The 25,040-nt window shown below is 37.7% G+C and overlaps 1 protein-coding gene across 4 annotated transcripts in view; it reads right to left on the bottom strand.

Annotated features, from left to right (window-relative positions):
- Positions 1 to 25,040, bottom strand: part of CFAP58 (cilia and flagella associated protein 58) — a 120,827-nt gene that overhangs the window by 79,516 nt on the left and 16,271 nt on the right. For 3 of the 4 annotated variants that reach the window (XM_064663259.1, XM_064663260.1, XM_064663262.1), the window contains exons 9-15: positions 23,715 to 23,906; positions 19,639 to 19,800; positions 16,622 to 16,768; positions 13,020 to 13,160; positions 12,442 to 12,665; positions 10,304 to 10,415; positions 8,060 to 8,164 (exon numbers count right to left, since the gene is read on the bottom strand). In XM_064663259.1, coding sequence (XP_064519329.1) covers positions 8,060 to 8,164; positions 10,304 to 10,415; positions 12,442 to 12,665; positions 13,020 to 13,160; positions 16,622 to 16,768; positions 19,639 to 19,800; positions 23,715 to 23,906 — 1,083 coding nt within the window. Of the gene's footprint in view, positions 1 to 7,816; positions 7,930 to 8,059; positions 8,165 to 10,303; positions 10,416 to 12,441; positions 12,666 to 13,019; positions 13,161 to 16,621; positions 16,769 to 19,638; positions 19,801 to 23,714; positions 23,907 to 25,040 lie in introns of all 4 variants that reach the window. The other variant, XR_010432335.1, reaches the window with a different exon arrangement.

Raw genomic sequence — 25,040 nt, 5'->3', positions numbered from 1 at the left:
GTTTTTGAGATATGATAATATTTATTACATCATCACGGGATTGTATATGAGTCCTGGTAAGTTGCACTAAGAATTAACACAATGATCCCACAATTGGCTCAGTGGGAGTGGTTCTACCCTAGTCACAGGACCCTACTGGCTACACAATCTGTTTTTAAAAAAATTAATAATTAAGTTAATTGAAAAAGAATTACCAGTGTCAGAAAATAAAGGCACTAGAGAAATTCTAATTGTATGGAAAAATCATCATGCCAGGCATAGAATCACTAAAAGACATTAATCCTTCAACGTAAAACCAATATTAAAATAGAAAACATTTTCACTTACAGCCAAAGCTAAAATCCCCAGTCAAAATCCTACTTCAGCAGAGAACCTTTCAAACACAACAAAAGGAAAGTAAAACAATGGCACAAGAAGGAAAGAATCTGAAAAGTAGTCCTGAAGGATGACTCGATGCATTAGATACCTCCATATGTCACTTTACACTGCACTGAAGACTGTTCAAAGAAGTTCAAATAAGTTTCAAGATACCAGACTGAAATCAATGGCACGAACTCAGCAGACTGCTGTGCATCACAGTATTGAGCTGATAGTAAGATATTTTTCATTAATCACTAATTAAAACTGGGTTACAGCCAGAGTTCATGGGCATGCATTATATGTTCATTTGAAAAAAAAACCAGAAACTGTCTTTAGTCTTAACTCTAAATCCAGGGAACTCTTACAGTGTGCTTTGACACAGCAGTGCCTAGTTCTTCATGACACTGGGGAAGTAAACTTTTTCTTAATGATTCATAGCCTGCTGAAAGCCAAAAAGTAAATGTTAGGGCTTACTGTATTTCTTATTTCTAGATTTCAATACAAATCCCTTGAAATTCTTATTTTGAATTTCTTGAAATCCAGCTTAGAACTAGAGCCATAAACTCAAAACCCACACTCCACCAGGTACTGCTTGCTCTCTCTCTCGCTTCCTTAAGGTATATGACAATACTTAGGTTTTTACAAGGATAGAAAAGCATTTTTCTGCTTTTTTTCATGTCAGGAACCATTTCATCAACAGTTAGAAGTTTTGGCAGTTTGGAAGTGAACCTCAAAGATCATACGATTCAACCTTCCTTTCACTCTCATTTGCTTATACTGACGCCAGTATACATCTATGAGTACAGACAGTAAATCTGTTGTCCCTTTAATGGGACCTCTCATGCAAGGGCTTTGGGATTAGATCTTCAATTGGCACCTTTTAAACCTCTGAATCATTGAACACCAGGTTGCAAGGGGACCTCAAAGATCACCTGGTCCAGTCTTTCTTGGCAAAAGCACCATCTAGACAAGACGGTCTTTTCCATGTGGCTCCTTATAAAAGGAGAGTCTTCATCTTTTTTTTAGCCATCCTTTAAATACTGGAACATAGTTATATATAGAGAGAGGTTTCCTCTAAGACATTTTCTTTCAAGGCCAAACAAATCCAGTTCTCTCAGTCTTTCCTCCCATATCAAGCTTCCCAGTCCTTTGATCATCTTTGTGGACCTTCTCTGGAACCCCTCCAGCCTGTTCACATCTTTTTTACATAAGAGGGATGAAAACTGAACACAGTATTCCATGTATGGCCTGAAATGTGCTGAGTAGAGTGGGATAAACTCTGCTGGTGATGCCTTTCTTTATGCAACCCAGCATCCTGCTGCCTTTCTTTGCTGCAGCAGCAAACTGTTCACTCATACTGAGCTTGTTGGCTACCAGGTCCCTTTCCACAGAGCTGCTCCCCATCCAGGTAGATCCCAGCCTGTGCTGCACTCCTGGATTACATTTCCCAGCTGTAGGACCTTACACTTGCCTTTGTTGAACTTCACGCCTTTTCAGGGTTGTTGTTGACTATTTCACTTCTCCTGTCTAACAGTGGGGAAACATTTTCCTTCTGTTTCTGTTTGTTGCTTACACACCTGAAAAACTCTTGTGGTTTTTGACATCTCTGGCCAATTTCCATTCAGTTAGTGGTGCAATTTCTTTGTGCTGACATGGCTATGCCAGCTACTGGCTATGCAATTAGATGCAATTTTACTGGCAAGAAAGTCTTCTTCTATTCAGGAGGTGGTATAAGCTAAATCAGAAAAGTGACTTTTTTGCTAGTAGGAATGGTGCTTTTTAAGCACAGAAAAGGCCTAAAGCTCAGTATACTCACCCCTTTAATTGAGGGCTGAGAGAACCACTAGCTTGAGCTGCAAGATAGGGCATTAATCCAGTGCTTCCAGAGGAAGTCAAATCCTCTAGGAAATAGAGATAGAAAAAAGCCAGGTCCTAGTGCAGTATAAAAAGCTAAAAAGAAAATTTCCCTTTTCATTTTTGGACAGAAAAATCCCTTCAAAAAGCTGACTTCATATATAAATGATAAAGGAGCAGTAAAGAAAGGATTGTATTTTGCAGTGGATTTTGCAGTTCACCTCTAAGTTTCAGTGTATACAAAGCACTCTCCCAAACTACCTCTGCTGAAATTTCTCTAAAAGCAAGATGAGAGAGAAACAGTAATGGGCAAGTCAAAAGAGACTTTCAGGGATTCTACAGTCATTAGTTTCCCGAAGAGAATTGCAGTTATTTTTATGAAAATAGACAAAACTAACTTCTGAGAAAAAACTCTCCAACTCAGACTATCTACCCTACATGTAACATGCAAGTAGCTTATACTCTCAAATCCAAGCAGAATCTACACTGGGCACCAAAAATTTGTAAATTTGAGAATTTGAGAGGGTAAAGTAAATATCAGCCATGATGAAGATGTAAAGATAAAATCTAAGATAAAACTGATCTGGGCCTTAAGAGTACCAAAATAAGGGTAGGTGATAGGAGAGTATTCTCTTCTTTTTCCTAGCAGGCTGGCAGATGAGAAACTCTCTTACTCAGCATTTGAGCACACATTTCTGTATTATGTGCTCTATAATGGAAGCTACTTGAGCACTATGAGAGCAATGAAGAACCTAGCAGAAGAATGCCTCATGAAACTCTCAAGGTAGAGAATTTCAGAAGGACTAGGCTCTCATAAATTGGGCTGAAAAAAAATTGTACGAGATTGAAAAAAATTGTATTTTACGTAATAAATAGGGGGGGGAAACTGTATAACAAATATAGGTAAGCAAATCCCAAAGTTCCTTCATTTCTTGGGAGAAAACTTTGATTTCAGTAGCTGCCAGCCTGCATAAACCCACGTGGTAACACACTGTTCTAAAAGCAGATTTCTTTATGAAACTGTAGTACCAGATCTGAGAAATAAAGATGGTTGTGTATATGTTCAGACCCTATAGCAACAAGCACCTCAAATTGGACAGAATAGCACTATTACCAAGTTAGCACAAATTAAATAAAACATCTGCCTATTTTGAGTTTTTAGCTACTGAATTGAGTCATGTATCTAATATATTCATTCACACACCACTATAAGAATGGAAATTATTTTATTCCCTTTTTACTTGATATGAGGCATGCAAAAGCTAAGTAACCTGCCCAAAGTCTTGCTCTCCCCTCCCCGTATCTCACAATACCTGAAATGGACCTCTGCTGCAGATAGCAGCATCCCTTCTACTCCTCCTACTCTCTGACAGTGGGACAGTCAGTTCTCTGAGGGATTGAAACTTAGCTCAAAACTTGGCTCAATACAAGGACATGTGGGTGCTATCTGGCTGTAATCTCTGAGTCACATACATGAGCTAATCATGCCTTTTGCCCTGGCACTTTTAGAAACTATGAGCTGAAGACACTAACAGTCTGGAAGCATCGCATCTTGACTGCCCAGTCCTGGGCTTTGATTGCTGGCAATTAAACAATAGTGATTATAAATATATATATATAGGGAAAAGCAATGCTTTCACTATCACATGCAAGCATTAAATAAGACACATTTGCCTCTGCCTCTCTGCACAAATAATCTAGGTTGCAATTCTTTTTTACATTTATGAACAATCTTCTGAGATGACTGACAAAAGAAGTAACTGACATATAATGTGAATCTTTACGGTTAGCCATTCCAAGACATGCAGCTGAATAAAATTCTGCTCAGTCAGACATAAAATCAAATTAGAAGAGCTCACTCTGAAGAGAAAGAACTACATTTGAAACAAATAAGGCAGTGCATAATTCACTTTTAATGGGATAAGTTCCTAAAACCACACTAATCACAATCTTAACAAGGTAATACATTCCACTGCGAGTTTACCACATCACTGCTCAGTACACAGCAGAGCTGCAGAGCTTCAGTCATGTGAGTGATTTGCCCCACATGCAAAGTGAGCAACTGATTTTTTGCAGTCAGGATTTGTTCAGCAGAGCACTCCTGTTTATTAATAATTATACCTTATGGCCTTACAACATGTGTTGTTCATCCTACATGTGTTCACAAAGATTTTCACCCATCACTCAGATCCCTTGGTTAACACACAACATACTTCTCCACCATGCCCTGCAATATTCCTCAACAGTTTAGAAAAGAACCAAAAAATGCTCCATCTCACCTGCACAAATTCAGAAGGAAGGTAATAACTCAAACATGAGAGCTGGCTAACGCTGAAGTAACATTTCCTATGTGTTGCAAAAATGCCACTGGATTTTTATAGACCATAAGTATTCAAGACCTTGGGTTTGGATCTGATTTTTAGGACAGCCTTTTTCATCAGCACAGCAGCTCACAACTGTAAGAATGCCTGAGCTAAAGGAGAAAGTATGACCATCTGATCTGCAGCTACTCTTCAAAGTAGCATCTCGGGATGTCCACACTTATTTGGTGTATGAGAGCTGATAGCTTATAACACAAGATGCTGTACCTACAGGGCACCAATAAATCAAAGAAAAATAAGAAAAGAGTTAATAATTTCTATGACACAGGATATCTTTTTACACCTTTATTAGACTGTTCAACCATGAAAGTTATTCTAGCAAAACCCACCATTCACCATGTTGCATATTCACTACCTCTCAGCACATCTGATCCAAAAAATGTGCTCTGATGACCAGCTAAGAGATATTTTAGTATGAGATTTAGAGTCAAGCTGGGTTTTTCCTGTACTGTCAACAATCCAAATATTCTGACTCAAACATAGGGAATCATTCTTTTAATCACATAGCACAGACTGTAGCTTGCTTCTACAGCTTCCTAATTTTTAAACAACTAACAGGTGAGAAATAATGAAAAAGCTAATAAAAAGGATATGGTTAAATACACATCAAGAGCAGGAAAAGTAAGCAGATGCTTTTCTACTTGCATCTATATACTGTGATACTTACTTAGCAAAAATTTCCATTTATATATCCAGCTGAAACCTTGTTCCCTGCATAAACCAGCTTTTATTTAAAAGACCATTTACCAAAAAAAAAAAAAAAGTAACAGTCAGAAGACAGAACTACAGTACATACAATACAAATAGAATTATTTTTCCCTTACACAAACATTATGGCTCTGTATGAGTATGCAGCAAGGTGAATACCCTACAAATCAAACTGCAGGTTGCTGACACCAGGCTCAACCATCTCCAGACATGGGTTATTGCTAACTCCAAAGATGTTTTTAATACACAATATTCAATCCACCAAGTTTTTTTGCACTCTATTTTATTGATACACTTTGATGCGAGAGAGTTTGTCATATAATATGCACACACAGAAATCATGGACACAGACACTCACAAGCTTCCCTTAAACAGATATCCTATTTCTGGCATGGTGGCCACACACATGTGAAAAAAGATTATGTATGGCAAGCAAGAGATTAAGACCACTTTAAAGCAGATACACACAATGGTTGTGCCCTGGTCACAGGGCAAGATGTGGATGGAGATAACTGGGAGTGAAGAGGTGTGACTTAGGCAAGCAAACACAACATGGGGAAAGCAGTAGCTCTCTGAATTAAGTTTGTATCCCTCAGATCCTGCAGTCTCTGACTGTGAATATGGGGGATCTAACACCAACCAGCCACTGGACAAGTCATCAGCAATTCCCCCATTCCTACAGATGAACAGCAACTGAACTGAACTGAGCTGACTTCCAGGAGAGACACATAAAAAGAAGATGTTGAATGCCTTTAAGCATGAGGAGACCTACCAGGATTTTTAAAAAGAGAGAAGAACTCACAAAGCAAAACAAATTATATTGAGGGGAAAAAAATTAAAAATTCCAGAAATGGGAGCTAAATTGCTACTGTTTCCCATAAATCTAAAGTTCAGTCAGCATCAAACCTTACGCTACCTTTTGAATAGGGACACACAGCTCATTGTTTCAGTGAGTAACAGGGTACCATTTCACAAAACAGGTATTATCCTTATACCAAGGAAAACCAGTTCAAAGAACAACAAATTACTTGTACGAGGTTATCCAGACACTTAGCAGAAACAGCTCAGCTAGTACACTGAACTGTTGAGCCCTACGCCAGTGACCGATCCAGTAGGACATACAGCCCTCCAAGGAAATGAGCTGGGGGGTTTGCTGCATCTCTGGTTACCTCTCATTACCCAAACGCTGCTAGGAAAGAGCCCTACATCAGTCATTGTGGAGGACTCAAAACACTGTGGAAAAACAGAAAAGAGCTCAGAAATGTGCATGGTAAATCCCTGAACACAATTTGGAGCAAGATATTTTTGGCCTTTATTGTTAGTCTCTCCAAGGGACAGCATTAATTTCAGCATTGTTGCACAGGAAATTGGTGCCTGAATTGAGGATGCAAAGGAACTCTTTAACAATTTTAGCTATAATAATTCAATCTTATATAGCCAAACCCTGTCTCAAATCTCGGAAAATAAAAAAACCATAGAGTCACCAAAGAAGGACTGTAGTATAGAGAGAAAGATTGTATCAAAGGCTAATACAGCAATGTGGGCTCAAAAACCTACTATTTCAAAGATTTTCTTGGGCAGGCAACTTAATATCTCTACTTCTCAGTTCTTCAGCTGAAAATAAGGATAATAGCAAAATGGGAACATACTAAGGATAAGGCAAGATACTCAATAGAGACTATGTAAAAATCTAACAGAATTGGTTTGTCCTTGGGTAAAGCACAGTAAATTTGCAGCTATTTTTGCTACATTTTAAGATAACTATGTCACTGACAGAGTTTCAGTGCTATGAAACAAAGATCACATTTTTCCAAGCAAAGGCACAATACACCATACATTACCTTCAAAGGAAATTGCAGATCTATTTTTTCCTATGAAACGAAAAACAGAGACAAACCATCCCTTGATAACATCTGCTGAGCTTTTTCTCAAGACAGAGGGAGATTCAGGTCACATTCAACTCTACACGAGTGATACCCAACACAGGCATCCAGATTATTAGTGTATTTAAGACCAAGATTTTAAAATCATGTCTAGAGCTGGTAAACCACAGCTATTCCTACAGTCACCAGAGAGGAGGAGACAGATTTCCCAATTTTACACCTATAGTTAAAGCCAAAAGAATCCTTTTTTTTACATTGTATAGCAATGTTTGCAATACAGGAATACAGTCTCTCCTCCATCCTACAACATAAATCTTACTGGTATCACTGGGGTTAAGGGACATCTGATACAGTTAAAAAAGATAAGCTATCACAAAAATTATTTCTTGGCAAAGTTCAGCACAAAAACCTTGAAATCAAACAGGCCCAGACAGCAGCATATCTAAATCACACAAACTCTGTAGGATTTCTTCTGCCAAAAGCCAAGGTAAGCACAAATTGTATCGAACAGGGACTTTCCTTCATGGTCTGGTCATAAGAGTCTTGTTTAAGAGGATGAAAAAAAAGCCTTTCATAACGTCTAAGACTGACTTGAAGATGAATCTATGACATGAATAAACAAAAGCCAACCTTTAACTGTATTTTCCAGAGTTGTCCAGGTATCAGTAATCAGAATATAAAAATCAACTAATCAGATGCTGCTTGTTCTCTTTCAGCAAGTCAGTGCTGCCATCTATAGCTGTCTAAAGGGCATGCAAAAGAAATTCAAAGTCATGCATCTAAATAACATTCAGGAAGCATGTCAGTAAACAGAGAATGCACGGTGAGTCAAATACGTTAATAAGATGCAACAAAATAATGACGCTGCAGTACCTGAAGGAGAAATTCTTTCTCTATCACTTCACTTGTCTTGCTTATAAGCCTCTTCTGTAGTCTCTGTACTTTCTGAATCAGCTCATAGGCAGTGGGGTCGCTGGCCTAGAAAAGAGCAAAGAACTCTCAAAAATTATACATGATAACAAGGTAGGGTTTCTTGTTTGCAAATGAAAATCATAATATCTAAGTGTTCAAAAGTAATAAATATAAAATGGGAGGGGTGGGAGTGTTTGGTTTTTTTTAAATTGCATACAAGCAGTCCTGAAACCTAATGTATCAATTTTAGCAGCAACTGGAACTGCCCACTGACAAATGAAGAGCAGTGCAAGTACTTTCCACTGTTTAAGAACCTCAACAGTTGCTTTGAACAAAAGAAAGAGTAACTGCACTATAGTCTCGAAACAGGTTGAGAAGTTAAGAGGAACAAATTTGTGGGGTACATTGATGAATTATGAGGCTCTAAAGTGTCCGTACATGTGAAATCTCATTCTTCAATGGAATGAAGTGGAAAAAATGGTGACAGTGTATACACTTACTGCTGCCCTCTATCTACATAGCCCATAAAGACCAGGACCGAGTAGATGTCTGTCTCTCTGTCCCTTCTCATTCTTTTGTCACAGATTGATTCTGGAGGATGCTCTAAGGAGCAAAGTAGTAATTCTGTGAGGAGCAGCCAGCAAAGCTGACTACTACTTCATATCTTCTTGTTGGATCTTTTACTGAAGGGCAAACTCTGACTGAAGCTTTTTCCCATTCAGGGATTCATAACACCTCTCTCCCATCTGGTTTCTCTGCTCTCATGTGGTGTCTCATAAGGATTAAACTCATACTGCAGTAAAGGCTTCAATAAAGTCCTGCTCTCTATATATCTCTCTATATATCTGCTTGAGCTTATAAGGAACTTGTTATCTCATTGCTCCTAATCTTTTCTCTGATTTTATCTAAATTGACTAATCAATTCAAGTGTAACTAGGACACTAACACAGATATGCACACAGCACTCACAACACAACATCACTTCCTGAGAAACAAGGCTAAAAAGTAGATCAGTCTCCATGATCCACTCAGACCTTGATTTTTTTATAGTGCTGCCCAAACATAGTGCCAATTGTGACAACTATAGTGATATGAGGGTGTTTATTCATTAGGAATTGAACCAAAACCCCATCAGGATTATTTCACATGGATCTTGCCATCTGCTGGCCTTTCTGTGTTCCAAATACAAACCAGTAAACTAGAATGGAAAGACATGATTTCCCATTATCATTCTCTTCATACATTCATTTTCCCAAAATTGGATGTTTTGACTGGCCTGATTTTTCTTTGTTACAAGGTAGTGCTGGAGTTCGTACCTACACATGTTTAACCTAGTTCATCTCCCTTCCATGTGAAAAGCTAGTCACATTGTTCAACTTAAGCTCAGCATGGAAAGAGTAACTATTCTGTTAGTAAGCACAGTCAAAATATTCAGCCTTGTTTCTGTAGGGACTGAGCATGTTACCACTCATTATTAGAGCAGCTAAGCAACCCAGGCTGGCATCAGATCAGAAACCCATGTAAGAGTGGAATCTCAGATGGCTCTGACTTACATCAAAAATATCCAGTGATGCCAACTGATGTTCATATATTTGGTCTATGCTTGATGGATTTTTTATTTTTCCCCTTCACTTGGCAGGTTCAAATTGTGTGAAAATTTAGATTAGCTGTTTATGTAGAACAGTTGAACTCACATTACCTGGAATGACTATCTTTGGGAGCCCACTGCTGTTTATGTGCAGGCCTCTTCCTTTTCTCAGAGATGTAATTTACCTTCTGACTTCATGTCTGTCCATTCTCTAGTCTACCTATTCTATGACCCTTCCAAATTCTGGCTTTCTTCCCATATATATCTCCCTAATTGGTGAGGGTCCACGATGGGTTCCCCCATCGTCCTCTTTCTCATCATCCACGTTAAGGAATCACCCCCTTCTCAATTCACCTTATGCATTCTTACTCCCTTTAGCACTTGACTGTCTCTTTCCAAATGCCTCTGCAATTTTCATTGAGAAAGTGACACAAAAATAACACTGATTGCATTGTGCAAGGAAACCATTCAGCAGTTAAGCATTCCACTGGCACCATGGAAATTTCAGTCTGCCTGCCCCTCCACATCATTTGCCTAACAGTAAATGAAATGGGCTTTGGGCTAGGTCACTGATTTGGTAATAGGGGCTTTGGGAACATGAAATGCTCACACATCACCTCTAATTTTCTCCATCTGTGAACTTTCAAGGGCTTCTGCAGTTCTTCTTCCAAAATTTTGCATCGAGTTTGTTCCTTTAACAGTTCCTTCTGCATATGATTAACCTCAAATCTGAAGACCAGCATAAAACAAAAAGAAAAATAACCCACTGAAACTATAACAGTGTGACCAAGGCACCAATATGAACATTAACAAATCATTTTTTCATGCACTACAGTGCACAGGAAGCACTACATGGAAAACACAAAGAGTCACTTTGCCACTACAGCAACACTGTAGTGGCAAAAACGTTGCAACACTGACATCACTAAACAGGTGGAATCATAAGGTAGACCTCTTCACTTGTTCTATCAAGAATGGCTCAGAAAAGGGACTCTTGGGGAATCTACTCCACAGCCTACTGGATCTCACTGTTCACATCTTCCCATTTACATTAAGGCCAGAAGGACTGCTAGCTCATCAACCTACAAAACAGTTATGGGTCATATCCAGTAACCCCTGTATTGAATCTAACAGTTTGTCTTCGAAAGAAGTTTTTAAATCTACTTGGCTAATAGAATCTGTTAAATAAAACACACTCTAGGGTCTAAGTAAGACGGACACCATTCCTTACAGAACTGAAGTTTGATTTCTTCTACTCTTACTACCTCTCCTCAAGGAATTTCAGGGGTGACTTGTTGCTGAATTTAAAGCTACTTGAGCACTACCAAGATTCTTTGACAACTAGGTTTTTATGGTGGGGATAGGGGGTTGAGGAGCAGGGGAAAAAGGTGCTTTTTGCAATGGTCTGACCCTGATCATTCTAGTGATTGGATCTGTAAGTCCTCCAAGGGCAAAAGGAGGTGGGGAATCACGATGTGCCTGCCACTGAATCTTTTCCTGCTAAGCTCAGAGTTACATTTAGCTCAATAGAGAGTAAAATACCTTTTTTTTTAACTGTGAGGTTGGAAAAGGTTATGGAAGAGGAAAAAAAATCTCCAATTGGCAAATCAAGAAAGCTAATTAGCAGCACAAGTGATATATGGAGTCTTTCGACAGGCAGTTTTCATGGTGGTTTTGGACTTCATTAAAGTATGTGATTGCTGCTGCAGTTAGGAAGAATTGATCTACCCATCATGGCATGCATCACACTACACTGCAATACCATCACTGAGTTTCAATACAGTAACAGACTTTCAGCTGAATGTATTTGGGCAGCAAGTTCAAATCCTATTCCTGTCTGCAGTCAGTCGATGAAAACTGCAATTGCTAATGTTGTGTGCCCAGTTCTCTTTTCTGTTTCACCAAATCAAACTGGCATAATTCCACTGGAGTCAATGGGACTGACCACAGACTGAAGTCAATTTGTTCTGCTGAAAGGCATGGAATTATACTGATAAGCTAAAGATCTAGCCCAAAACTGTGGTAGCTACATAGAATTGGAATGATAGTTATCTGCTAAAAACATAACTGCCTCTCTTTACAAACCAAAACTGATTCTACAGAAAATGACATTAGTTTCCCATCAGGAAAGAATACACCTCTAATGGAGGAGGGTTAAAAAAAGAAATGAAGCATTAAGCCAGAGAAGGAGGAGATAAATCAGGCTTAGGCTATTAAACTTGTGTTTTAAAGAAACACAACCTTCAATGAAAATTTAACTAAATCTTTCTAAGAGAGCATGCCTGCAAATAAATCTGGAAGGAGAGAGCTCTGAAAGTGCAGGAGTTTGTCATAAATATGTCAAGTGTTCCCCATACCCTGTGGATTGCTTAAAAAAGAGGAGTTCCACTCATCTGAGCCTTGTACCACTGTACCACTAAGCAGCTCACTGAACTATGAACACCTTTCGTGCTGATTTCTGTCAGGTTTATTCTGTAGGCAGTAATTCACAGTACCAAGGGAAATATGGAAACTATTTCAACTCTGGCCAAGAGGTCTTCTTTCCTCCTTCCTATATTTTAATTTTCTTAATTGCTGATAAGTTGTTTTATAAATTTAATCCAGTTTGTGTTAGAGGTCAAACCAAACAACCTCCTTCTCCAAGGTATAATGCTTGTTGATACAAATCCTTACCATGCATAAAACATGTTTTCTGTCTCAAACATAAAATCATGGCTGCAGTCACTACAGAAATGTATTCCATCAGGTTTTCTACCTGAGCTCCTCCACATTAGCCGCACTCTTGCCAAGTATTCCCTTCTCACGCCGAAGTTTTTTGATCTCCAGCTTGAGAATTCGGATGTCCTCCACCCTCTGTCGGTACTCGCTCTCACCCCTGTTCAGGATGGCCTGCTGGATTTTTATCTTTTCATAGAGCAGAGCCACTTCATCATTGCGACGAATAAGCTGGGTCGCCAGGGCATGTCTCTCACTGAGCACCTGTAGGGGCACAGGGCAAAGCAGTGAGCTCAGCTACAGTTCCTTCACGCCATCCCCAAGGATCATGACTACATTTGTATCAGTCAAAATCATGTGCATTAAGAGGTTTCACTGTTTTTAATAAAAGAAATATGGTAAGAACCTAATAGTATCCCCTATATGGGTTCAGTCACCTGAACAGTGTATACTACATATTTTGTTCACTTCAGTATCTTAACATTTTGGTTTTAAAGCACTATAAAGCTTTAGTAGTACCACGTTCACAGTAGTTGAGGATCTCCATCTTAAAAATACACTGGACAAATGAGGAAACAAAATGCAAGGTGTTTGAAAACTCAAATTAGAGATTCCTACCTTGTCAAATTCCTTCGTGTGCTTCAGCCTCTCTGCATCAGCTTCAGCAATGATATTTAGGAGTTTTCTCTCTTCTGCCTCCTGATTTTCTATAAATGTTTTGGTTTCCAGAGCCTGTCTTGTCATCTGAGCCACTTCAGCCTGATGGAGAGAAAGAATGCAGGTAAACTGTGCTTAGTAATAATTTCGCATTACACAAACCTACAATTAAGACTTAGGATTTTAAAAAATATTTCATATATTCTTTTAGCTTCCTGAGATGTACATATCTTGTTAGTTTTTGAGAACAAATCACCAAGACAAGCAGGCATGAAGACCCATAAAGAAATATTGTAAACACTATTTTAATATGATTGTATTATACACAATAGGAATTTGAAAGGATTTTTATCTATGACAGTGGTTCAAGTTGTAATTCAGGGATGCCTCATTTAATAAGTTTTTTAAAAAGTGTATAGGTCATGTTTAGAAAACTTTTCAGGAGTTGTTATTCAAATTTTAAAGTCAGTCTGGGATGTGAGAAAGGATAGTTCACCTTGCTGAAAAGGGCAACAATCTACACTGTAGAATAAAAATCAGCATCAACTCAGAAAAGGCTTCAGACTGGAATAACAGAATTGGTGGAGAAGATGGCAACCAGGCAGGGAACAGCAAAATTAAAGAGCTATAGCACTTTGCTAAGTGGATGTGCAGATGAAGAAGACTGGAAAAAGAAGGTTGTTCCTAAGTGAAGGAGCAGCAAAGTACTGCTAGAGTGACTGCACAGCACTAACAAACTAACACTGCCCAATCATTCTATCCCACTGTCACAAAATGTATAATTCAAGGCATGTACATAGATAAAAACTAATAAGGCCTTCTTGGATTATTAGAAGTTTCTATCATTGCTATGCAACTAGAGCCAAGGTGGAACTAGCTGACCACAGTCCATTTCCATAGATATGAAAACTTTCAAGCCTTGACTCAAAAACTTTGCCACAGCTCTGGCCCTTATAAAGGATGATGTTCAAGCTGCCTTTTGGGAACAAGCATCATTCAATGTTGAAAGAATTAGGCTGTGATATGGGCTGTGATAAAGGCTGCACCTGCAAAAACATCAATTTAAGACAAACAGTTCCATCATCATAATAAAATAGCTTGTTCCATTCTTATTTTCTTTAATAAAATTCTCATTTTCCCATATGTGTGAGACGTATCTCTCTTAGTCAGTGTTAGATATTCATCAGAATCCATCATCTGAATGAAAATGCAAGCCACTTCACACTGAAATGCAATCAACACTGTGCAAAAGCTGTCTACAACTGTAAAACTGCTCATGCGTTCGGTACTGCTGGATAGTATTTTTTTTAACATATCAAAATTCTATGGTCTCCTTATGTCAGAAAAATATGAATTGTAAACAAGAAGTGGCATTAGATGTTGGCAGTAAACATTTATATAAACAAATCTCCTCACTGGAATGCACTAAGTTAAAATAAATCTGAACTGCCTTGTATAGTAAAGAACATAAATACTTTAAGCCACACAAAAGCCCAACAAGCTAACAGGATTTTCAGTTACATTAAATATGCTGAAAACTACAGTAGGAGGGTCTGTGTACATTAGGTAAGAGAAAAGTAAATGAATAAACACAGTTACTGGCAAGGAGAAAAATGATCAGGTCTGAAATGGCTGTAAATCAGCACAGCTCACTTGAATTCAGTTTGGAGACTTTGTACGAACTGAGGAACAGTCAGTAAGAAAGAATAATGTATATAGGACCTATACCAGTATCTCAAACCAAATTCAAACTAAATTCTTGTTTAGATTCTGAAATATTACTCTAAGTGAAGAGGTTTTTTTACTGGTATTAGAGGTCAAAAGAAAATATGAGTTTTACAAAAGTTATAACTGAACACAGAATGCTGAAATAACAAGGCAGAAGTTTTATATCCAGGCTTCTAGAAAATGCTAACAAAAAAAATACACATAAACATCTACAAAAATATACAAAGCCTGACTTGCCAGTAGCTCAAATCTGGAGGGCCATAGATAGATTGTTTCCAACATTCAGATGCTCCATCAAACCACTCTAATCTGCAAGCCTGTAAGAAGGCCAACTGAAGCCAAAAGATGGCTTTGTACTGGCTTTAATGGAGCCTGGATCAAGTGTCCTCTGTTTCATTACCAGGATGACAGATTTTTAAGACCTTTATGCCATCTGAGATGAGCATAAATCCAATGTCTATATAATCTCATTCCTATGAATCCCAGTTCTCCATGATTCAGCACATTCTTTAAACTTATTTCCAGGAGCAGCTTGCTTACTTCCTTCACATCAGCGCAATCAGGGCGAAAGGAGGCTGGCTTGCAACACAAATAATTGTGTTCTTTTGTGCCTGTGACAATCAGCTCCCTCTGAATTCTCTTCTGTTTTAGTATTCAGCAGTGGCACTCAGGTAAGAAGACCACAGTGCCCGGCAGCTAGTCAGCAATGTCATGTCAATGTATGGACAAACTTGCTAGTGAGTAATTGAGTGTGTAAACCATGTAGCAATCATATATTTGTCAAATAAATGGCAGACAGTTCTGAGGTGATGAGACAGAATTGGGGACTAGTTAAGGCAGAAAGCTGCACACAGGAAATGAGATGTTGTTTGACTTCTCCATCGCTGATAGAACAACTCTGAGACAGATCAGGTACAGGAACACAAATTCATCACCTTTTTACAAAGCCCCATTGACATCTTGTCATAACTGTAATGTGCTGAGAGGGGCTGAAAACTCAAGAAGTCATTGCAGCAAAGCAATAAAGTGACAAAAGAAAACATTGTGAAAAGTGACAGAGGACTTTCAGGTTTTTTGAGGGGTATTTTTTTTCCCTGGTATTGTTTTTTTTCTCTAGTGCTTAGTGAAGATTAAAAATAAGCTTCTGTGGACACTAACTCCTTAAATCTTTCCAGAGCACAGCAAATTGGGTTGAGATATCACCACAAATCTAATAGCTTGTGTAAGGATGGGCTGCAGCCAGCACTTAGAAGAACCAGAGCTTCAAGCTCAGATTTCCTTTGATTTACAACAGATTCTTCCTGCTTTATATCACAATATTAAAATAACTTTCTGTGCAGGGGGACCTACTAAAAGGCACTGCCTAACTCTCAGAAGACTAATGCTTGCTAGTTACACAGAAATACAACATTGTGAAGTGTAATATAATGGAGGTTGCACTTAAAAACAGCAGAGAGAAAAGAAGTTTTTGAAAATAAGAAGTTGAATTACAAGGATCCATACTAAAAAGTTTGCTAGAATCAGGCTATCCCCAAAATTCACTTTTCTGAAAGCAAAATGGAACTTTTTAGTAAAAAATGTTCAGCCACCAAGAGACTTAAAGCTTCCAACAGACAGTTCAGGACTTTTTGATAATTATAGGCAGAGATTAAATTTGTCAGATACACAGAAGATTTGTGCAACTACTATCTCTAAAGTGTACTGAGATCTTGAGCTTCAATTACAGAATAGTTTAGTAAAATACAACAAAACTACAACAGACCAGAACATAATGCAGTTCTGTGAAATCATGGCAACTATCCTTTGTAGGAAGGTATATGTGTAAAGGGTCTTACTTTCAATGATTCCTTCTCCTCCTCTGAATGCTGATGATCTAGATGTGCTTTCTCAAGGGCTACATCTTTGTCTTTGAGCTCCTCCTTCAGCTGATCCAGCTGACGTGTTGAAGTTTTCAGTTTCATCTTCATATCCGCTATCTCATCCTAATAAACAGAAAGTGTGATCACAGAGAGGGTTAAAAAATGAGCTTATTTGTGATGGGGAGTTCAGGCTGTTCAGATGTTGGAAAATGTAGCCACAGTGGAAGAGAGGAGGCATGTTGTACGTACTACAAGACATCACTTTTTAATCCAACAGACCAAAACAGCTTCATTAAATGACAATTTTTTTATTATGCCAGCATGACACTGCAATAAAAAAGCCTTTAAAAGATACACTGACAAAAATAATGACCATCAATTATGAGTTTAATAAGCTGTTTAATTTAAAGTGCGGGACATACTATAAGAACAAGCAGTCAATCTGAATTATTACGATTCAATCATATCCATCTGTTTTCATGCTTCTAGTAATGTGTTTTTCGATGATGGTGTATGCAGCTGGGGACAAATCTTTGGAGAGAAGCTGGTTTTGTGCAAATGAACATACCCATCAGTGAGATACCTATATGGCTGCAGGGGAGAATAGAAAATGCTTACCTCCATTTTGTCTATGTTCTGGCTTGCACATAGGTGCAAGGGGGAAAAAAGTTCTCAGAGTTTGAGAAGTCCCTGGTATGAGAATATTTAGCATATATTTTAAGCTCAGAACACAGCGTAAAAAGGCTAGTAGCAGTGAAGAGAGATCAGGTCAATAGGAATACTTCTACTCACAGCACAAACGTGCCTGCCTGTAGAAAATTAACCATTTCATTTCATCACAGTGACAGCACATGTTATGACATGAAATGGAAGCTAACAAATTCAATGTTTAGACAGACATGCTTTTCTGGATCTAATGAAAGTAGCTTTAGAAGCTCACAGAGAAGACATGATAATCTTTCATGTGAATACATCCTCTTTCAATGCAAAACAGGGTTTTCAAAGCTCTCTTAACACTGTCCACCACAGGTGTGGATTTACTTGACAAATGAGTGATGTTTTCTTGCATGAAGTGTTTAGCATAGCTAAGCAAGATCTTGAGTCACAGCAATCTTCACGCAAACAGTACAGAGGAAGTGCTGACTAGCAGTAATTTGTCATTAGGCCCAACTGTGCATGTTCAGCCACTCTTGTGAATGCAAAAGTCTTATTAAAAGCTTATTAAAAGCTGTCTTTGCTACATAGCCTATAAATATCTTTACAGTTGTAAAAAATGACAGATTTAACATATAGCGCCCAGGCACATACCCAAATACATTCTTGATTAGTTACTTAATGAAGAATAGTAAGAGCACAGAATTTTGCAAGCTGGTCTTCTAGTCAGCTTGCTTAAAAAAATGAACTCCTAACACCAAAAGAAACCCCAAGGATGAAAACACTGGGCACATCTCATATTAAAAGACTGCCAGCATGCTTTTTCCAGGAGATTTTACTGAGTTGAACGTTATAGTACTTTGGAGACCACCAGCAAGGTGGGCATAATGGGATCATTTCAAATTAAGCAATCTAAAAATACTTACAGCTAGCTTTATATAAACAAGCCTGTGCAAATTTGTTTTACTTCCCAAAAAGAAAAAGAATTTACCATAATGTTTAAAGCAACCCTCTTTTTTTTTCTTTCATGACTGGCTGACCTGTTACTGAACACTGAATGGCTGTTTTTCTCATTGCTACACATAATACTGGCATATTGCCATGGCCAAAAGATCTTCTGGGGTCAGCCTTCTCATACAGGACTTGCTAAAAACGTTTTGCAGTATGTCAAGTAAGCTATTAAAGTCTAAACACTGGCCTCTGACAACTGGAACTGTGAACAACATAGTGTATACCACCATATAACACTCAAAACCAAAAAAAGCTGCTTCATTTTCTAACTCAGCACATAGTTGTCCTTCTTTATAAGTAAGCAAATTTATGTTCCATGTTTTAAAATAAAAACTATTTTTAAAAAATCAGCATTGCAATTCTTCGTCCTTATTTCTTCTGAGAGATTGTTTGGGAGCAGCAAGAATTCCAACACTGCATCCACTGATGAGAGACTGATTAAGATCAAGTAACAACTCTCACATAAGTGGCAAAATGGTTCATTCCTCATAGAATTCAGTACACAGTTGGATAGGAATTTGGACAGTTCACTCCCATCTCCTTTTCAAGCAAAGCACCTACCTATTCAAACCTAAGTATAAATTTTTAATTTACTATATATGTTTATGTCATAAATCTTTATTCAGAAATAACCCAGGGCTGTAAATATTTCACAGCTATCCAAGGTCCCAATCTCTGCCAATTACAATAGCATTTGTGTAATATTTTAGATCTTTACATCAGAATAACAGAATACATCCTTAACTGGTCTGTTCCCTTCTTCTAGTATTGTTACTGAGATCCCCAAGGAGGAGACATGAATGGAGAGAATCATTTCCCAAGGAAAATGACAGTCTCTGAGAGGATAAAGCAAGGTGGAAGCATTTGGTTCTTGTCAAAAAAATCCACTTCAGCTGAGAAAGTGTTCCTTCTGCTTTCTAAACCATTATTCACAATAATGTGCATACACATTCAGGGTTAAGGAGGCAATCTTATTCCCCTTGTGCCCTATCTCACATACATGCATACAACTCCTAAAGGGATAAAACAGAGTGGAGCCAGAATGGCTTCATGATTCCAAAGCTCCAGTGTACCACGATTTCGTGCATGGTTTGAAGTAGGGATATTGCCACATGATGACTGCTGACTTCTATTTCCAGTCCAAATACAGACGGTGTAGATAAAATGTCAGGGACCTAAAACATTCATTTCCCCAAAACCCACAGGGATGAGGAAACCACTTCTGCCATTGATCCACTGAGCTTTCCATTCAACAAATTAAAATTAAATCATCAAAAAAACCCAACAAGAGCAGAGAGAGAAACATGAGTACAAACATATCCTTCTACCTTAGCTTCAATCAAATTTTTACTGTACAGGCTCCTCTCTTCTCTCAGAGTTTCACAAATGTTTTGCTGCTGTTTTAATTTAATCATTTGCACTTGTACTTCTTTCTCGTAGTCACAGATCTGTACTTGACATATTTCAAGATCTTTCATATGATGGAGGACCTGGTGCAGAAAGAAAGAAATTAACATGATTAAACCATCATCACAAGATTAGAAGGACAGGGTAAAGTTTGTGATTTTCTTCTAAGATGACAAGTTCAAATCCCTGTGATAAGCAGTTTCAGCTACAGCTAAAAATCACTTCAGTCCAAATACAAGTTTAACCTTTTGGGATTGCTTACGTGGGACAATATTCTATTTTAATCTGATATCTAGGTTTTGTTCAAGACTAAAACTTACAGATGCGCACATATTTAATTTAAAAACAAGCTACTGAAAGAAAATATTGCCACTGAGCAGGTTCAATAAAAAATTAATAGTTTATTTATAAAGCAAACCTAGATTTTGTAAATTATGTTGTTTTGGATGTCAGTTGTATGATAACACAAATACATGCATGTTTTTTCAAGAAGCCCTGTATGTACTCCTATATTCTAACAACCCATCTTTTTTTTAATGAACACATGATCACAAACTGCTGATGATCATAAACTGTTGATATATAATTACTGTAATAAGACACTCAGTTAATGTAACCTAGTCTAAATAAGAAGGTAACCACTATTAGTTGTTCTATCACAGATTAGAAATAATTATGTAAAGATTATGTAAAGAGAATGAAGTATTGTAGACTATAGAAAGAAGGTGATCACATGCAGTATCAATAAACAAAAATATAAAATTTTATACACACTTTTATTGAACAGTTACCACCATAATAATACATAATAATTATTATGTTAGAGGGACAAAAATACAAGTAGTTGCTAATCATTATGATGGGCTTCTAAATTATTTTTTTGAAACATAAGAACCTTTCTCCTGCGGTACCCAGCTGAAAACTGAGGAGCTCAAGCAAGCAGCATTCACACAGAATTCAGCATTACAATTAAATAAGATTAAAAGAAATAAAAAGAAAACTAAGGAGTACACACATCAAGAACAACTTATCGGGTTCACTAATTGGGAGGAGAAAACAATCCCATCCCTTAAGCTAAAAAAATATCAAGCATTAAAGTAAAAGCTGAGGAACCGCATGGACAAAATCCAGAAGAGAAGTCCATTTCCAGCTGCAGTTCATATCCCGTTCTCCTGACTCCGCTTGTGAAGGCAGCAGTTTGGGCTAAGATTCACGTTTATATATCCAAGGGGAAGAATAAAAAAAAAAAGGTTTGCATCAAATAGTCAATAACTGCAAAGTTTGCAGTGGACAGTGTTGTCTCTTGCTTAGCAGTAAAGCCTGTGAGGCCTAACCGTGGGGCAGGATTAAATAATTAAACATTCTATCAGGTACCTCCAACCGACTCTGAAGATAGGGGATAGCTAGACAAACACAAAAAATTTTATTACAGCAGCAGCAATACAATTCTAGCACATTGTAGCTGACTTCAGATGATCCCAGGAACTGCTTACAATGCAATACAAAAACACAGTCCTAGTTTATAACCTACTCCTGCCTTTTTCTTTTCTCTTGACACAAGCTGCCAATAGTAATAGTATGGAGAAGAAATCTATAAGGCGTTTTCTACCAGCGCTATGGTGATCATAGGCTGGAGCAAGATTTGAAAGTAGGTCACTGCATTTGTAAGTGTTTTACTTGTGTTTGATATAAGTGAAATAAGACTATGGACAAAGTTTTCTGAGTTGTGCTCACTGGCTGGATGCTGACTCTGCTTATTCAGGAATTATTAAACCCAAATAATTCTTTCTTATAAATACAGAAAAGATACATGCAATGTTTCACAACACAGCCCCGTGGGAGGCTGGGCATCCTCAATTCCTATTTAGTCGACAGCACACTACACCTCAGATTTGGCAAGGAAGGTCCAAAGCTAACAGAAAGTATTAAGTATTCATAGTTTTCTCCTGTATCCTCATAGCTTTTTTATCTGTACACTTAAATATCATTTACTGCTGGTTTCTGTTTAGTTCAATGAACCTACTCAATACCTCAGTAATGGTGCTGCGTTTATTTGCTTACCCTTTTTAAGCACTCTGAGAAATGCTGCCATGGCCTTAATGATGTGCCCATTGAACATGAGGTTTTCCAAAAGATTATGTTAATTTTAAAAAGGAAATATATTTTTTTCAGTTTCCTGGATATGCTGTTAACTGTAAACTTAACATTTTAAAAGGCTTTATTTGAAGAAGAAACAACAATTAGAGAATGGTTTTGTGACCCCTCAGAAGACACAGTCGGGGACACTTCAGATGAAACCAAAAGATATACTTCATTGCCTCCTTTTAAGCAGCCTATACCTTCCACAGAGAAACTAAGATTTCATAATTTAAGAATTTTAATTCAAAAAGGAAATATTCTACTAACGGTTGCAGCTCAGTAATACAGGCTACACAACAAAGAGCAAAGAGCAAATTTTTTTTCTCACTTGTGCTGGCTAATCTACAAGTAAAACTATTCAACAAGTGCCACTGACTTAAAAATAGTACAAGTGAGCAGTCAGCCAAAGCAATAGACAGAAGATGAAGCTATGGATGAATTCTCACCCCTGAAATATTTTACTCTTGTGGATATAACTTTGCTGACTCTTCATTGGTTACTAGTAAATGATGATTTTGAAAGAGAAATTCTGCAGTTCTATAGATTCTGTCCTGCTATAAATAACCAGACAACTTTCAGAGCCAGCATGGGTAAATCTTTGGACTTGGATGGGTTTGGCTCTTTACTGCTCTTACACAATTCCAAAGATGTGCAGAAAGCTCCTGCAAAGCCAAGTTAGTGGTAAATGGTGACGAATGGACATTGACTGGCCATAGAGTTACTGCCCATCAGTAGCTCATTCCCCACCGGCTGTGAAATGACTCTCATAGTTTTGCCACACTCAAGTTGCATAGATCAAAGAGCAAACTCAAATATTACCTAGTTGATATAATAATCCTGATCCTATGTCCTTCTTCTACCCTGTGTTTTGACTTGAAGGACAAGACTATTGTCTCACATACTTCTGTGCTCCTCACCTGTAAGCTGAGTCAGGAATTTAGTGAGCCAAGTCCTTTGGAAGCTTGCAGTCACAATGCAGGCATCATTATATAAACAGCTCAAGTGTCATAAGCCATTTACTGAGCCTCTGCCTTATAAGAAGTGACAGAAAATTTGCAACCAAAGTGGCAGGGGAAGAAAAGACAAAGTAAATAAGCAAACATTTGTCATTTTCACCCTCAAAATATTGTGGACAACCCTAACCAGAACTACAAGAAAGAGCCTTGTAGTTCTGAGTGTTATGAATTACTCTCTGGCCCTAGTTTACAACGTTCCTAACTCATATCTACCCTATTAGAAATGCACCGTGAGGGAAAGATGCAAAATATGACTTTGCAACAAAGACAAATCTCACTTTCATGGAATATTATTTCCAAGGAAATGATGAGGTATTCCAGGCAATGGAGTGTATTCCATTCAAAAATGATTTAAAAGCCCCTAGTCACCTGAAGCTGGAAAGGATAACTTTAAAGTGGAAAGATAGCAAATAACTTGTGAGTTGAAACCACTTGAAAGCTAATCCCAGTAAATCAATTAGCTTCTTGGAGGGCTCTTCAATGTGATAGCAATTAATGGAAGAGGTTAAAATCATGTTTCTGAGTTTACTCCATCAGGAATAAATTTATACATAATAATGAGCAGCAGGCAACACAAATTTTATGCAGTGTTTCTCTCCAGTTGCTCCTGGAAAACTTCTATTTTGCAGAGTAGCTTGAACATGTTGAGATATTTTCACATACTTGGAGTAATCCTTCAAAATGCTAAGCCTCTTACAAAGATGTTGAGCACTGGCCTCAATTTTAGGACACTGGTAGTATGTAAAACAAGGTCCTTTGCAGATAAGACAGGACAATCAAAGAGTAATTGAGTTTTGAGAGTAGGACAGGAAAAAAACACTTGCACAAATAGCAGTTCCTACCTTCTCTTTGAGCTCACTGGTTTCATTGATGAAGCCATCTCTCTCCTTTTCCAATTGGTAAATAATCTTCCTTTGTTTCTGAGCTTCAATCTTATAATTTTGTATTTCTGCTTCCAAGTTCTGTTTTGACTGTTCATGGAGCTTCACCAAACTTATCTGCTTCTGAGTGGCGTTTGTAGCCTTGATCAAGTTCTACAGAGAACAAAAAATAATGACTCGAGCTGAAAAGGCAATACTGTCACCACTATGACAAAAGTATGCCATTGTCAAAGTGGATTATGGACTTTCCAATGTTATTATCCGTTATCTAATTTGTTCAGTTGAAATACTTGAGCCTCAAATCTGATTTAAAAAACAAAATCTCTAGCACAGCTGCTAAATAGAGCTTTTTCTGATTTGCAGTTAAAACACTAGTGTCTGTGTTACAAAAAAAATTGATAGGATTGTTTACAAGTGGATGTAACTAATGACCAGAAAAACCTTACCAGTTTTAAGGCATTCTGAATGCAAAGCATGCCAATAGCCATTAAATTAATAATAAAGCCAAATACTCTTCCTTCTCATGTATTAAATAGAAATTTCGAGGCAGAAAATAACTAAGCTTATCTTAAAATTATGCATAATGATTAAACAGAAAACACCAAGATACCATCTTTACAAAATCAGACTTCTGGTCTGACTTTAAACTTTCTTTCTCTATACAAAACAAGTATTTGTTATCTGCCAAATCTGAGCCTCTGCTACAGTCAAGACACAGGACAATGAACCTACACCAAATAAAGCACCTCAGAAATCATCTTTTGGCATTGAATTTAGTAGGTTACACTTCAGGAATGCCCATAAACATGAGATGCTATCCTGCAGTACAAGAACCTTGGGCTGATAGGAAATGATCAGTGTGAGAAATGGACTTAAAAACAAGGACTAGTACTAACATACCCTGACAAACTGCTACGTGGTGTATCAACACTTCAGTTTCTTCCTTTACTAGCAAAGACTTAGTTTGCCTAGACTGATATTAAACTTCAAATGCTACAGAGTGCAAAAACACACTCTTTGGATGCAATGAACTCTTTGGATACCAAATAATGGGTTTACAGTAAAGGTGAGCACATGTCATATTTTTTAAGTACTCGATGGTTTATATGTTTATATGTTCAAACTTAGAAATTTTCTGTGTGTTTACAGATACCACCACCATTTCAATGCACAGAAAAGAAGCAGTATGTGCAACTGCTAAGAGAAATCTGAATGCTTTAACTTAACGTTATGTGTTCCACAACATTTCTGTGGTGTTGTGTTTAAACTAAAGGTATTTTATTATCA

Source organism: Pseudopipra pipra, chromosome 8 (genome assembly GCF_036250125.1).
Source record: "Pseudopipra pipra isolate bDixPip1 chromosome 8, bDixPip1.hap1, whole genome shotgun sequence".
Lineage (NCBI taxonomy): Eukaryota > Metazoa > Chordata > Aves > Passeriformes > Pipridae > Pseudopipra > Pseudopipra pipra.
The sequence above is the reverse complement of the archived record's forward strand: the minus strand, read 5'-3'. Positions and strand labels throughout refer to the sequence as shown.